This window comes from Mesoplodon bidens (assembly GCF_964165515.1).
Source record: "Mesoplodon bidens genome assembly, chromosome: X".
In the NCBI taxonomy this organism is placed as follows: domain Eukaryota; kingdom Metazoa; phylum Chordata; class Mammalia; order Artiodactyla; family Ziphiidae; genus Mesoplodon; species Mesoplodon bidens.
In genome coordinates, this window is record NC_138163.1 from 135,914,445 (window position 1) to 135,928,018 (window position 13,574).

Here is a 13,574-nt window from a genome sequence, read left to right on the forward strand (position 1 = left end):
AATGCCAAGGGCAAAACATTAGCACCAGATTGTTTTTATATGCAATAACATAACTATATACAAAGTTATGTACATTGACTCACTGCAATCTTTGGGTCCCCACTAACCAGATATTTAAGAGGCAAACGGGAATGCTGTGATTCTATGTGCTTCGTTAAAAGGACAGTAGAGCGCTATATATTGCTATGTAGAAGAGAAAGTTCTCAAAAGACACCAAACAGCTGGATACAGACACAAATTTTATTTTCACATTTTACAGACATATCAAAATGATCACAATGCTGTATTTGAAGGGAAAGAATCACAGGTAAAAAAGCTTTGTCACAATTAAAAACACACTGAAATCACCGTGGTTGTCTCCCCGAGGGAGGAAGCAGTGGCCGGGGGGTGGGGGGTGGTCCATGGACAGCCAGCTTTACCTTTCCTGACGTGATCAGTTTTCACAGCAAGTGACCCACACCACGTGGCAAGGACACTTCGTGGGCAGAAGAGGGGGTTTTCAAGTCAGGAATAGCTTAATTGAAAAAGAGTAAAAACTGTTGAAAAGGCATTTCTCTTTGGCGTCGGTGGGCTGCCAAAGGAGTGTTTATTTTGCCAGCATCACCGATGCCTGCCAGGTCGGCCCCCTCTACGGGTGCACAGAGATCACTGCGGCAGCCCGGGAGTCCAGTCTCCCCTCCGGCCGGCGAAGCGTGGACTAGTTAGTGTCCTTTAAGACATCTGTGTGCATCTGTGTTTGGTAAGGCGGCAGCCACTGCTCACAAAGGGACATCTCCCCCCGCTGCTGGAAAACTTCTTTTATAGGAGTAAGAGGAAATAAGGAGTAAAATGGTCTCACAGGTCAAACCAAGGTCCGCGTATCACCTCAACGTGAAGTTATCCTAGGGCTTCTCCCGCCATTAACCACACATTTCAACAGATGAGCATCGTGACGAAACTCACCACTCCACAGTGATCAGATTAAAAATAAGTATGTGAGAACCGTGCCATTGGTGGCTGAACATCGAATTCATGTGCTTACTCGCCATGCATATATCCTCTTTGGTGAAGTGTCTATTTCAGTCTTTTGCCCACGTTTTAATTGGACTGTTTGTTTTCTTACTGTTAAGTTTGAGAGTTCTTATACATTCTGGATACCAATGGTTTGTCACATACATGATTTGCAAGTTATCTTCTCCTAGCCTGTGATCTGTCCACTGGAAAATGACAGCTTGACAGTTTTCTTTAGTGAATAGACTCTACAATCTCACAATTTCAACCAATAAAAAAGGGTCCAGGAGCTGTATACTGTGTGGCAGAAAAAAGATCGGGTCTAGGAGTTCTGTGGTCCATCGGGACCTCTGAGAAACCAGAGCAACGGTTCTTAAATGGCATGTGGCCCTTACGGCATGGTAACAAATTGAGAGAGGCAAAAAGAGAGAAGTCGCCGATTGTAATTAAGGATCATACACACGCAAAATAAATGTTCTGGGGAAAAAGTAAATTAAGAAATATCTCGTCGGCCTTAAGAAAAAAACACCTAGCAAGCACATTACTACTGGACACGCTTTTAGCCAAGTAATTTCTCTTTGCAGGAAAATATCATTTGAACCGTGATGGCAGCCGAGAAGTCCTAAAACCGTCTGTCTGCTTTGTGTGTGTTTTAAAGCGCGAACGCTATTCAAGTGGCAGTTTTAGAAGGAGTGAACCCAACATGTAAGCTCTTCTTTTCACGGTTGGTTTTTAACCACGTGGAAAACCGTTCACCTTTGTAGAGTGTTATTGAAGTACCATCATCATCATGATTTTTGCTGGGTCGGAGATCACCCTTATATGACAGACACAATGAATGCTCAACACTTCTGGACCAACAGGAGAAGCCGGCAGCCGCCACCTCCGGTGACCCACCTCCACTGGAGGGGTCGTGCGCCAGGCTTTGCCCGACACGCGCTCATTCCCTCCTGAGCAGAGGAAGGGGTGCAGCGTGGGAAGACGGGAGGGCAGACCCGAGCCAGCAAGGACCACGTGCGTGCACCTCGGGACCAGAGCCCAGTTCGTACTCGGGAACTCACCGTTCGCCGGAGCCGGGCGCCAGGTGGGGTTGCTTCCAGGCAAAGGGTGACGGGGAGCCACTCTGCTTAGCATTCAAGAGGGAAACTAAGACATTAAATAAATCATCCCAGACGCACCCACGGAAATTATTGCTTTTCTAACGGCCATTTGGTTCTGGGAGGGATTCTCTCTCCAGGACATAAATACAGGCTGGGGTTTGCATTTGCCTCCTTGGGACCGGAGCTGAAGGGCCGGCTTCTGTGCCCCGCCAGGGAGGCATCGGGAGTGGGGGCACGCCCCTCACTTGCCTCTCTCGGGTGGAAGGCTGTCCAGCAGGCACTTGAGCTGTTCCTCGCCCAAGTGGATCTTGTCCTCCAGCTCGCGCTGCTCGATGAGGAGGGCTGACTTCATCCTCACGAAGTGCGCGTAGTCGGCCAGGCTGTCCTGGCTGAGGTAGCTGGCCAGGATGTCGGACACGATGCCCTCCCGGCGGTCCAGGTTCTCCTTCAGCTCCTTGGCGTCTTCGTGCTGCTGGATCAGGACCCGCTGCTTCTCGAGCAGGGATTGCTGGAGAGACAGAGAGAGATGAGCCTGCTGGGGACCAGGCAATGGCGGGGGGGACCCGAGGTCTGAAGGGACCCGCACAGAAGCACCTGGGGCGTGGGCAGGTGCAGGCCCCAGCGCCAGCTCCCCCATTGGCGCTCCTGGGCCGCTGCCACCTCCACTTGCTCCTGTCACCGTGAGAGGCCGTGAGGAACACGGGAGCCATCCAGGCACGAAAAGCTCCAGGACTGGGAGATGCTCAGAAAGAGCCAAGGGCTGAGGCAGCTGGCGTGTGTCCAAGGCCCTTCCCTGACAATACCGTGGCCAAGCGGACACAAGGCACAGGTTCTAAAGAGATTCCAGGGCAGGACTGCTAGACCCTTCCAGCAGACGGAGCGGCAGCCCGGGAGCAGAGGCCGTGAGAGGGGGCGGGGCGGGGGGAGAGACCGCGCCTGTCGGGGAGGTGCCCTTGCTCCTTCCGAGGGTCCTGCTCTGGGTCACACAGGCGCCCCCATTTCCAGAACGCAGCACTCACGATCGCTGTCTGCCCACAGGGCGCGCACCCACTTCCCCCGCCCTCTCCAACTTTAATGAAAACTGAGAGGGGGAGAGGTGAACGCGGTAAATGTCTTCAGGTGTCAGCTGGCAGATGCCACGGATGCCCTGTCCTCGGTGCGAGTTTCTGACACCGGCAGGGCCCCGTCATTCCGCCACTTTGCAACGTGGACATTTACCCACGGCCAGGCGTGAGCATCCGGGATGCGGGAGTGCTCTGCAGAGAGCTGATCCACAAAAAGAGCTCAGAAAAGATGAGCTGCTATTAAACGGTGGCTGAAAGCAGAAACTGCTCCCGGGGTGAGGCTTCCGGGAAGTGCCCCCCGACTGCACAACCTTTCGGGGTCACCTGTTCCGGGGGACACCTTGACCTTCAGGTGCTTGTGAAACAAAGACAGAATGTATTTTCATAGAAAGAGGCAAGGTAAAGCCAATTAATTCCAACCAAAAGGGAAACAGACCTCAACTGATTCCAGAAATGCAGTTTGGGCTACTAAGATCACTTGGGCTCCTTGGCAACTAGAAGCTGCTGATGGGAGTCAGGGATTCATGTGTCTGTCTGCATCTGCCCATGTGCTCATTTTCTACCTGGAAAGACAGAGGAAGCCTCCTACAGCCTGAGGCCACATCTTTTCACTTGTTAGCATGCCTGTCTCTGCAAACCACAGCTTTCCCAAGCCCTGGCTGCCTGACATGGAGATTTTCACCCAGCACCAGCCCCAGTGGAGGCTAGCCCACTGTGCTGCACCTGGACGTGGCGACTGAACACTCCTTTTGGGTCCATGAAGGTGAAGCTGCATCAACCACACACAGCCAAGGGGGAAAGAGCCTGTCTGCTTCTCCTCCCTACCACGGACCCTCTAGGGATGCAGTTAAGAGCTATGCAGCCAGGTCCCCAGGAGGACCAGGCGCATGGTCCCCAGTGTGTGATTGCTTCTACTTCCTCCGATTCTAAATAAGCCTTTGTCAGTTCCAAGCAAAGGGAGATAAAGATGAGCTGAGCTGCAAAGACAATACTATTTTTCATTTAAATCGATACTTGAGAGTTTAATATTTCAATTACATACAAGTCAGTCCCTCTTTCCCATTCATGTTATTTTCCTAAGTTCTTTCAGATAAATTTGGCAAAGATGGCACGAACAGCAAAATGGAATGCGAACGGAACCCAAGGGGCTCGAGGTCCAAAGCCCCAGTTACTTTCTCAACCCTTATGCAATATACGTTCCGTGACTGACAGTCACTAACGACTTGGCTAAGCACAAAAGATCGCGGTCTCAAAGCCACGCGCTTTGTAAGGTGTAACCTGAAACCACTCTCACCTGGAGTCCAGGGGGAGGGGTGCCTTTTCTGCTCTCCTTGTAGAGAAGTTAAGGTGCCTTACTAATGATGACGATGATCATTTTGAAGGCCCATTATGTGCAAAGAAGCAAACTAGATGTGCTCCTGCTACCTGACCTATGAAGTAGTAAAGCCAGTGAGGTAGATGGTGTCTTGCATGCGCAAAGGGCGGACATGCAGACCCACTGAGAAATGTCCCAAGTTGCACTGCTGTGAAGGGAGGAGGAAAGCAGAGCAGCTCTCAGACTCATCCCAGACACTGCCGGCCCTCTTGTGAAGTCACAGCAACCAAGTCATCATCAAACGCCACTGTCACTGAGTGCCGATGACTCGTCAGGCAGTGGGTGAGCTCCACTTACCCACTTACCTGCAGTGGGGAAAGGTTACAGAGACTACGTTCTAGGAAGAGACCAACACTAGCAGCGATACGAGAAGAGGTCCACTCTCCCGGATGCTCGCCGAGGCCCCCCCCCGCCCCCCTCCCCCGCCACCCCTCCCCCCCACTACAAGGAGGGAGTGAGCGAGCCCTGGGCGTTCAACAGCATCTTGCGCTACGAGGCGGACAGGTGGCCGCAGCTGCTGAACGAGGCTTCCGGGCGGTTTGCTCCACACCCCACAGGAAAGCCACGCCCCGCCCCGCCTTCCAGGTCAGCCTCAGCCATAGTTACCCGATCGCCAGGAGGAGTGCCGTCGTCCAGATTGTTGAGGGCGTTCTCCACGCGGGCCAGGCGGCCGGACAGCGACAGCAGGAGGTTCACCACCTTGTCCAGGTCCCCGATGAACATGCGGAACTTGTCGAACTCGTTGGGCTTGCAGACGGCCTTGGCCAGGGCCTCCACCTCGTCGCCCAGCGCGCTGTTGGCCTGCATGTCCTCCCGCAGGCTCTGCCGCGCCTGCCGCAGCACCTGCAGCTTGCGCCCGATGCTCTCGATGAGCTCCTGCTGTGGGCACAGGGCAGGGGACGCGGTCAGGGCCGCCTTGCGGCACCCCCTCACACATCCCAGATCTGCGGGCGACTCAGCTCAGCCAGGCGGCAGCTTGTTTTGCATCCGTAAATAACAGGGGGGACTTACCCGGTGGCGCAGTGGTTGGGAATCCGCCTGCCGATGCAGGGGACACAGGTTCGTGCCCCGGTCCGGGAGGATTCCACATGCCGCGGAGCAACTAAGCCCGTGCGCCACAACTACTGAGCCGGTGTGCCACAACTACTGAAGCCCGCGCACCTAGAGTCTGTGCTCCGCAATGAGAAGCCCGCGCACCGCAATGAAGACCCAATGCAGCCAAAAATAAATATAACTAACTAACTAACTGGGGATGTTTTAAGACTAGGGGAAGGATAAGGCCTTCCTGTTAAATCATTGGTGTTTGATTTAGAAACGAAACAGAACAAACCTTTTTTCATCCTGTGACTGTCCTATCAGAGTATGCAGGAGTGGGACCCTTGGGGCTACTACTCACGGTAAACCTCGTTTCAGCCTGTATCTTTGCAAGGATTCTCCGGGCCTCTGTGATACTCTGTGCTTCCTTTTTTTTTTTTTTTTTTTCTGGCCGCGCTGTGCGGCTTGTGGGATCTTAGTTCCCCGACCAGGGATCAAACCCAGGCCCTCAACAGTGAAAGCGCGGAGTCCTCACCACTGGACCGCCAGGGAATTCCCTGTGCTTCCTTCTTTGGAAGTTCCCAATTTGAAGGCTTACATGCACAGAAGTTATTGAGTCTGGTACTGAACATCTGGTACTGAACTCCATGATTAAAAAGTGTCTTCCATGTAGAATTAGGAATAAAAATTAAGACAAATGAAGGATGCCAATGAACTTAGGAAAGTCTTTCAGAATATAATAAAGTACTGATCTCCATTTGACCAAAATGTAGATAAATGACTTCTTTAAACGTGGTGAAATATACATACTGCAACATTTACCCTCCCGCCTCTTTTCTCGTGTGCTGTTCTGTGGCATTAAGGCACATGCACGGTGCTGTGCAGCTGGCGCCACCTGCCATCTCCACATCCTCTCCATCCTCTGAGACGGAAACTCTGACCCTTCAATACGAGCTCCCCATTCCCCGCTCCTGCCAGCTCTTCAAATGATGAATTTTTAGAGAGCACATGACACGTACAAGACCTTTTCCTCGGTCACCATCCTGAGGTGAAGCGGCACCATGTGGTCCGAGGTGAGGGGCAGACAAAGCAGATTATCTGTCTCCTTGGTCATCACATTTGAGACAAATTAAAAGGACAGCTCCAGAGGAGTCCGGCAGGTAAGCCTTCCCCAGAAAAACCCTTTCCCCAGGACTACGGATGTCCTTCTGCTGTTAAACCCACCCGTGGCGCATGCCAACAGGTGACCCGCCCTGACACAGTGAACGGTGAGGGGCCAACGGTGAGAAGCAAAGTCACCCGTTGTCCTTTTCGGAACCCTGCTGACACCCGCCCTGCCCGACTCCACCAACCTCGTGTCGACGGACACGGCAGGTTACGTGGGGTTTACGAGGCTAACGCATCCCTGTGCTAGCCCGAGGCTGGAGTGATGAAAACTGAAGCAGTGCTCCGCTGCCCGCACCAAAATGAGCATTAAACAATTAGTTGCAATGTTAAGTCCGCTTAGGATTGTTAAGCTCGGTCTGTTGCTCCATAGTGAGCAACACGATTTTATGTACAACGGACCCATGAAAATGGTTGGTGCCGCCCACCCCTCCCCCCTCCTGGGGCAGTTTCCAAACTCTGGCCCCAGACGGAGTCCGCAGGGCTCGGCAGAGAGAAGGCTCAGTCTCGTGAAACCCTCCAGGATGGTGCCCAGAGCTGAGCAGGGAGCAGTTGCCCCGACCTCCAGGGCTGACGTGAAGATGGGTGAAATCCCCGGACGCTTAGCCCGCTGCTTGGCATGCAGTAAGCGCCTGTCCACAGGCGCTACCAGCAAGACTGCAAGTGTGCATGAGAAGCTGCTCCGAGTTCACCACTACCATTTGGTAGACACTGCCCCATCCCAGGGACTATTTGGGCAGGAGAAAAAAAAAAAAAACACCTCGGGAGACCCGCTGAAGCACTGGAGCCACCCTACACTTCGTTTGCCTGAGATGGGTGATCTGTGTCTCAGGACGATGCTTCCAAAGAGGGTCTCCATGCAGCATTTATCTACCAAAACAAGTCCACAAATTAGAAAGGCATGAGCTGTAGTCAGGGCACTGCCTCCGCTTTGTTCAACCTGCCTTGGGCTTATCACTATGTCCGGAGATCCGGCAGATTAAAATGGTGAGCAGTTTTAAAGGACCGCCACCCTCCTGATGAATCATGGTTTTTCTCCTAAGAAAGACCACATGGAATTTATAAATTGCTTTTGGCTTTTCCAGCTCAGGATGTCAAGACATTCTCTTCCCTTGGGAACTGAAAACCCTGTCCAGATTTCTTTGATGTTTTCCCTCAGACTGTGAGTCGGTGTGTGTTCACACTTCTGTGTCTGTGTGTCTATTTACCTACCCATCTGAGAGGTGGTTTAAGTCAACTTCGAGTGTCACAGCTGAGAAGGTGGCCCTATTTTTATTTATTTGTTTTTTTGGCCGCACACACGGCACGTGGGATCCTAGTGCCCCAGACCCCCTGCAGTGGAAGCACAGGGTCCCAACCACTGGACCTCCGGGGACGTCCCAAGGTGCCGTATTTTAGATATTCATTACTTGAGGGAAAAGCACAGAATACATTGCGGGGATGGAGAACTTTCCCGGTTCTTGCCTGGCGCCACAGCTAACGTGAATGAACGGTTCAAGTGATTTTGACGACTGTGGATGGATGAGGAGCCCTAGCCAGTGCTCCTGGTAATTTTCCAGTTTCATTATTCTTCAGCAATTATCGTAATGAAGATTTCATGCTGATGCATGAAGAGGGGCCTTCAACTCCTACAGCATCAGCTGGGCTAACCTGAAACTGGACACTCTGGAAGGAGTCCAAATTCCTTTCTCTGTCTTGCATAGATGTTTATGAGAAACACTTTCCCGTCTTCCTGAAAGGGCCATTATATGAGGTAGAGACATAGGCTTTGAGAGCGTTGGAATGAGGCCGGGCCCAGGGGAGCACGCCCATCAGTGGCTATTAGCTGCCGTACCCGGGGCGCCAGCGGCAAGCCTGTCTGCCTTTGGACGGCACGTGGAGTTCCGGGAGCTCTCGGGTTAGAGTCTGTGGCGGCTGAGGCTGGCCCCCAGTCTCAGCAGGTGCACTGCTCCCTCTCCCCTCTGTGGGGATGGGCCCCCATTTCAGCCCCAGACACCCTGCTTTTGTCCCATTCTATGGGGGAAACAAGGTCTTTTCTCTCTGGGCCTCGCACCCACCTCTGGGTTCCAGGGAAAAGCCCGAACCCTCAGAGGTTCCAGACTCAACCCATCAGCTGCCTTTGGTTCTCCTGAAGCATCTCCATCACTCAACCGGGGCTGTTTCTGAGCAGGGTCTGCCTGAGCTGCCTCAGGGATCACCACGTATTTAGCCCTCCTAGGTTAAGGCTTCCACCGGCCCCGGGACTCCCTTACCACCTCCCTGCGCAGGGGCTTCTGTTCTCTTGCCTCTGTCCTCAGTCTTCTCCTAAAATACAGAGGGTCACCTGCTGTGGCACGTGGGCTCTGTGAGCACCAGTGACTGTGATCACGACAGCCGAGGTCCCCCTGGGAATGTCTGGTGCACGGGGCTTCGGAGGTCTTGCTGTCTTCCTATCAAGGGAGCCATCAAGTCCTCCCAAGTGCACCTGCACGGCCCTCCCTTCTCCTCGTCCCGTGCACCCTTTGTAACCGCGTGACACCGTAGATATGAGGGCACTGGAAAGGCAGCAGAGGCAGCGCAGCCTGTAGGTCAAATCAAGCCGAAGAGCAGGACTACTGGGTCAGTAACGCCACAGAGAACTGCCATTTAAAGCATTTCCTGCTTGGGGTGAAACTGCCCGACATACGCTTATTGAACTAAAAACGTCAATTGGCTTACGAATTTAATCCTGGTGGGGTGATGGGCAGGGGGCAAGCTCACAGTGACTCATCTCAATCCCAAAGCCGCCGTCGATGGGGAGGCAGTGCCCGGCATCTCGTGCCCCCAAAGAAATCGGAAGAGGCACCAGACAGATGAAAGGAGCGGTACCAAGGCGGCTGCTTCCCAAATTCAGTATATCATGAGAAACAAAGGCATACTGTAAAGTACAGAGTTCTTTGCATCTAGGGTGGGGATGGAATTAAAACTGTCCAAACTGGATATTTTTTCTAGGTTTATGAGAATAACAGCACTTTTAAAAAAATTCATTATTTTTAAGAACGTGGAAAATGCAACCAGAAGAAAGCAAACGGTCCCCTGGGCCAGACACAAGGCCTCTAAAATCCCAGGAACGAAACTTAGTTGTTGTTGTTTTTTTTTTTTGCGGTACGCGGGCCTCTCACCGCTGTGGCCTCTCCTGCCGCGGAGCACAGGCTCCGGACACGCAGGCCCAGCAGCCATGGCTCACGGGCCCAGCCACTCCACGACACGTGGGATCTTCCCGGACCGGGGCACGAACCCGTGTCCCCTGCATCGGCAGGCGGACTCTCAACCATTGCGCCACCAGGGAAGCCCCAAAAACTCTTAGTTTTCGTTTCCTTTTTGAATTAAAACAAGGTTATCACTTCCTAAATTGCAAGTCATTTTCTTTGACACAAGGGTCAGGGTATTTCTTCTGGAATGCGTTTGTCTATCATATTTGAAACCAATCAATGGCATTTTTTAACAAGTAACAATATGAGGAGGTATTAAACATTATCCTTTGCAAGGGTCTTGTCAAAAAAAATTGGTACTTTTTTATGAAAGCCCCTTCCAAGATGCAAAGTGTATGGAAAAATTCACCAAATGCTGGTTCCCTCCTTTTCTTCTCCTGGTGCTGACTACGCATGCTCAAAGCCCCTGGAATAAACAAACAGCACATGCTATCCTCTGAAACTGACTGCCTTGGGCAATTCCTTCCTCCCTTTGTGCTAAGTCCTTCCTATAAAAAACAGGTAACCACACCTAGATGTCACAAGTCTGGCCCGTTGACAGTTGACCTGCCATGAAGATTTGAAGCTCGTACAGTAGTGAAGACATTGGCACCGATAGCAATAATTCTGTCCCTAACCATGACCTCATGGTTACACGCTATTTCACCTCTGACCTCCTCTCTAATCCTCCCCCTTCCTTGTCCACACAGCTCCAGCCACGGGTCTCTGCTGCTTCCCCAATGTGTCACAAAACTCCCACCCCAGGGCCTTTGCACTTGCTGCCCAAACCCCACTCCCCCCACCCCTCCCCAGATCAATCAGACATTCCCTCACAGCACTCCAGGTCTCTCTCTGTTCATCATCAGCTCATCAGAGCCTTCTCTACAATCATACTCCTTTACCTCTCTATTCCTGCATGCTGTTTTAGTTTTCTGACCACCCGACCTATTATTACATTAAGGGTTGGCAAACTTTTTCTATAAACGGCCCAACAGTAAATATTTTAGACTTCAGGGGCCACACAGCCACGGTTGCAACTACTCAACACCGCTGGTGTAGTGTGACAGCTACCAGAGACCATACGTACATGAATGAACGTGGCCGTGTTGCAATAAAACTTTATGTACAAGAGCAGGTGGGGGGCAGGGATTGGCCCACAGGGCCCTGTTTGTTTTTTTATATTTGTTTTTATGTTGGCTGTCCATCTCCTCTGTGAGCACACAAGTGCCTTCAGGGAAATCAGGACTCCAGTCTGTTTTGTCTCCTGCTGTATCCCCAAGTGCCTGGGTGAGTTTTTGGAGTTCAACAAATGATGCTTTTTGGTTAACAACGCACTTCACAATATACTGTTGAATTTAACATCATCGGATTACAGATATTTGAAATTGATAGTCAAAGAGGACATGTGCCTTGCGGCAAGTCATACAATTAAGTCCTCTGGATTCCACTGGGGTAGAAGAGACATATCACTTGACCTTAAAATGAGAGAGACTGGTGGCCACCTAGCTAATTTGACACTGGATCTCATTACAAAGAGATGGCAAAGAGACCCCGGCAGAGAGGCCCAATTTTAGAACAGAAGATTCACCCACAAAGGGCTTAATACACAGGCCCAAATGGCAGCGTCCCACATAGAAGCCCACCACAAATGGCGCTCGGTGCAGGGCCCAGGGTCGGGGTGGAGCCGGGTGTCGCCCCCCTGCCTGCCAGCCTGCCTGCCAGCCTGCCAGCGCGTTCTCATTTGGAATTGCAGCTTCCCTACCTTCTTCACCGACAGGTCGTGGTCCGGGTCACTCCCTGAATCCTCTTGGGCTTCTTGCTGGTCCTGCAGGTCTTTCATCTTAATCAGCAGCTCCGCCTTGGGGGCTGATGTGCTGTAGTAGGTGGAGTTGGTGGCCAGGGACGCAGCCGCTGGCACACTCAGCGCCTCCTTCCTGGGTAACAAAATGTCAGAACACCCGTCAGCTGCGATCGTACACAAAGACGTGCCCGCGAGTCCCACAGCCTGGGCTGTGACCGGCAAAGGGCGGTGCTAACGAAAAGGCACCGGCTAGAGAGATGAGACCGCAAGAGTGGGGAAGGAGTAAGTTGTGAGGTCAGAACTAAAACACCTGCCCAGTGGTGCTCAAAGCCCCGCCCCGGAGGGAGGAGAGTGCAGAATGTATCGCTGGGAGCCTGAGGTCTATGGGGACAGGTCTGCTGCTATCTGTAGGCGTGGCCGCAGGCCCCAAGGTCACCAGGCACCTTTCTGCCAGCAGCCACATCTGCTACCTCTTGCTACGGCCTGACTTCCTGTCTGCACAGCACCCGCACTCCCACCTGCTGTCAATCAACGATGCTTATGGAGACCACGTACAGAAACAGGAGGGATGTCAGCAGATTCACCTTTGTGGGCAGCTGACTAAAGGACAGGGGCTGGAAAGCGCCCTTTACAAAACTGTTACAGCAAATTCACCCCCTCAGTTACATAAGCAACAACAGAAAGCCTCTTTCATAAACACGTACACTAAGTAGTCTCAACTGTCACTCCTCTTGTGACAAGTTTCTCAACTTCAGTACTAGTGACACTTGGGGCCGGACCATTCTCTGATGGGGGGGCCGTCCTGTGCATTGTAGAACAGCAAGCAGCATCCCTGGTCTCCACCCACTAGATGCCGGGGGCACCTCTCCCAGTGGTGACAACCGAAAGTCTACCCCGACACCGCCAGCTGTCCCGTTGGGGGAGACAACAGCCTCCAGCTGGGAACCACTGCCTGATGACAAAAAGCCCCGTGGGCATCACCGGAAACGTGTATTTGCACACCTTTGCCAGGGCCTGACGTCATCATCCCCAGAATGGGCTTTTAATTTCGGGAGGGTGACAACAGAGCCCCCAAGTGCTAATAAGCACTTAGGGAATCTGTCCCCAGAGAGCAGTCATGAAAACAAACAGATACACGCCCTCGCCCTTGTCAGCCTAAGAGGCACCGGGCAAAACCACATACAGCCAGGGTGCAGAAGCCAGGGCAGCGTCTACTCACTTCTCCTCCATGGCTCTGGGAGAGGGGATTTTGGGGAACAGCTTCCTCCGCTGCTGAGCTTCTTCCAAGAGGTGCTCGTCTTTGGGGAAGATGCCCTCCATAAGGTCCATGGTGGTTTTGATCTTCACACCGGGGTCCAGGATATCCGCCAGGGACTTATCCTTGCCCGCGATCTCGCGGGCCAGCTCCTCCGATTTGAGGTCTTCAGCAGTCCTCTCTTTGGCCTTCACGTAGCTGAGCGTGGGCGTGGAGGCCCGGCTGTCCTTGGCCGTGGGCACTGGGGTGCCAGGGGGCTGGGGCTCGGCGCCCTGGCGGCTGTACAGGCAGAAGCGGGAGTAGGACTGCTCGGACGTGCTGAGCGTCTTGATCTGGTCCCGCTCGAGCCCGCTGGGCAGCACGGGTGGCTGCGGGACGCGGGCCAGGCCCTGGCGGCTCTCCTTCTCGGGCTGGCTCTCCGAGTGCACGATCTTGACGGGCACCATCTTCACCGTGGTGTTGTTGTCCATCACCCGCTCGATTCTGCAAAGAGAAGGGCCGTCTGCTAAAGACACACCGTACGCCCAGGCACAGACCAGAATGAGGAATTGGATGAGAAATCGGCTGGTTTCCGCATCCCC

General features: G+C 52.8%; 1 protein-coding gene across 5 annotated transcripts in view; it reads right to left on the reverse strand.

Moving 5' to 3' along the window:
• Positions 1-488: 488 nt before the first annotated feature.
• Positions 489-13,574, reverse strand: part of LOC308609228 (protein Shroom2-like) — a 141,252-nt gene continuing 128,166 nt past the window's right edge. For 3 of the 5 annotated variants that reach the window (XM_081222859.1, XM_081222861.1, XM_081222857.1), the window contains 4 exons: positions 12,958-13,476; positions 11,700-11,871; positions 5,136-5,408; positions 489-2,598 (listed from right to left, as the gene is read on the reverse strand). In XM_081222859.1, coding sequence (XP_081078985.1) covers positions 2,332-2,598; positions 5,136-5,408; positions 11,700-11,871; positions 12,958-13,476 — 1,231 coding nt within the window. In that variant the 3' untranslated portion in view covers positions 489-2,331. The remainder of the gene's footprint in view (positions 2,599-5,135; positions 5,409-11,699; positions 11,872-12,957; positions 13,477-13,574) is intronic. The other 2 variants (XM_081222858.1, XM_081222860.1) reach the window with 2 other exon arrangements.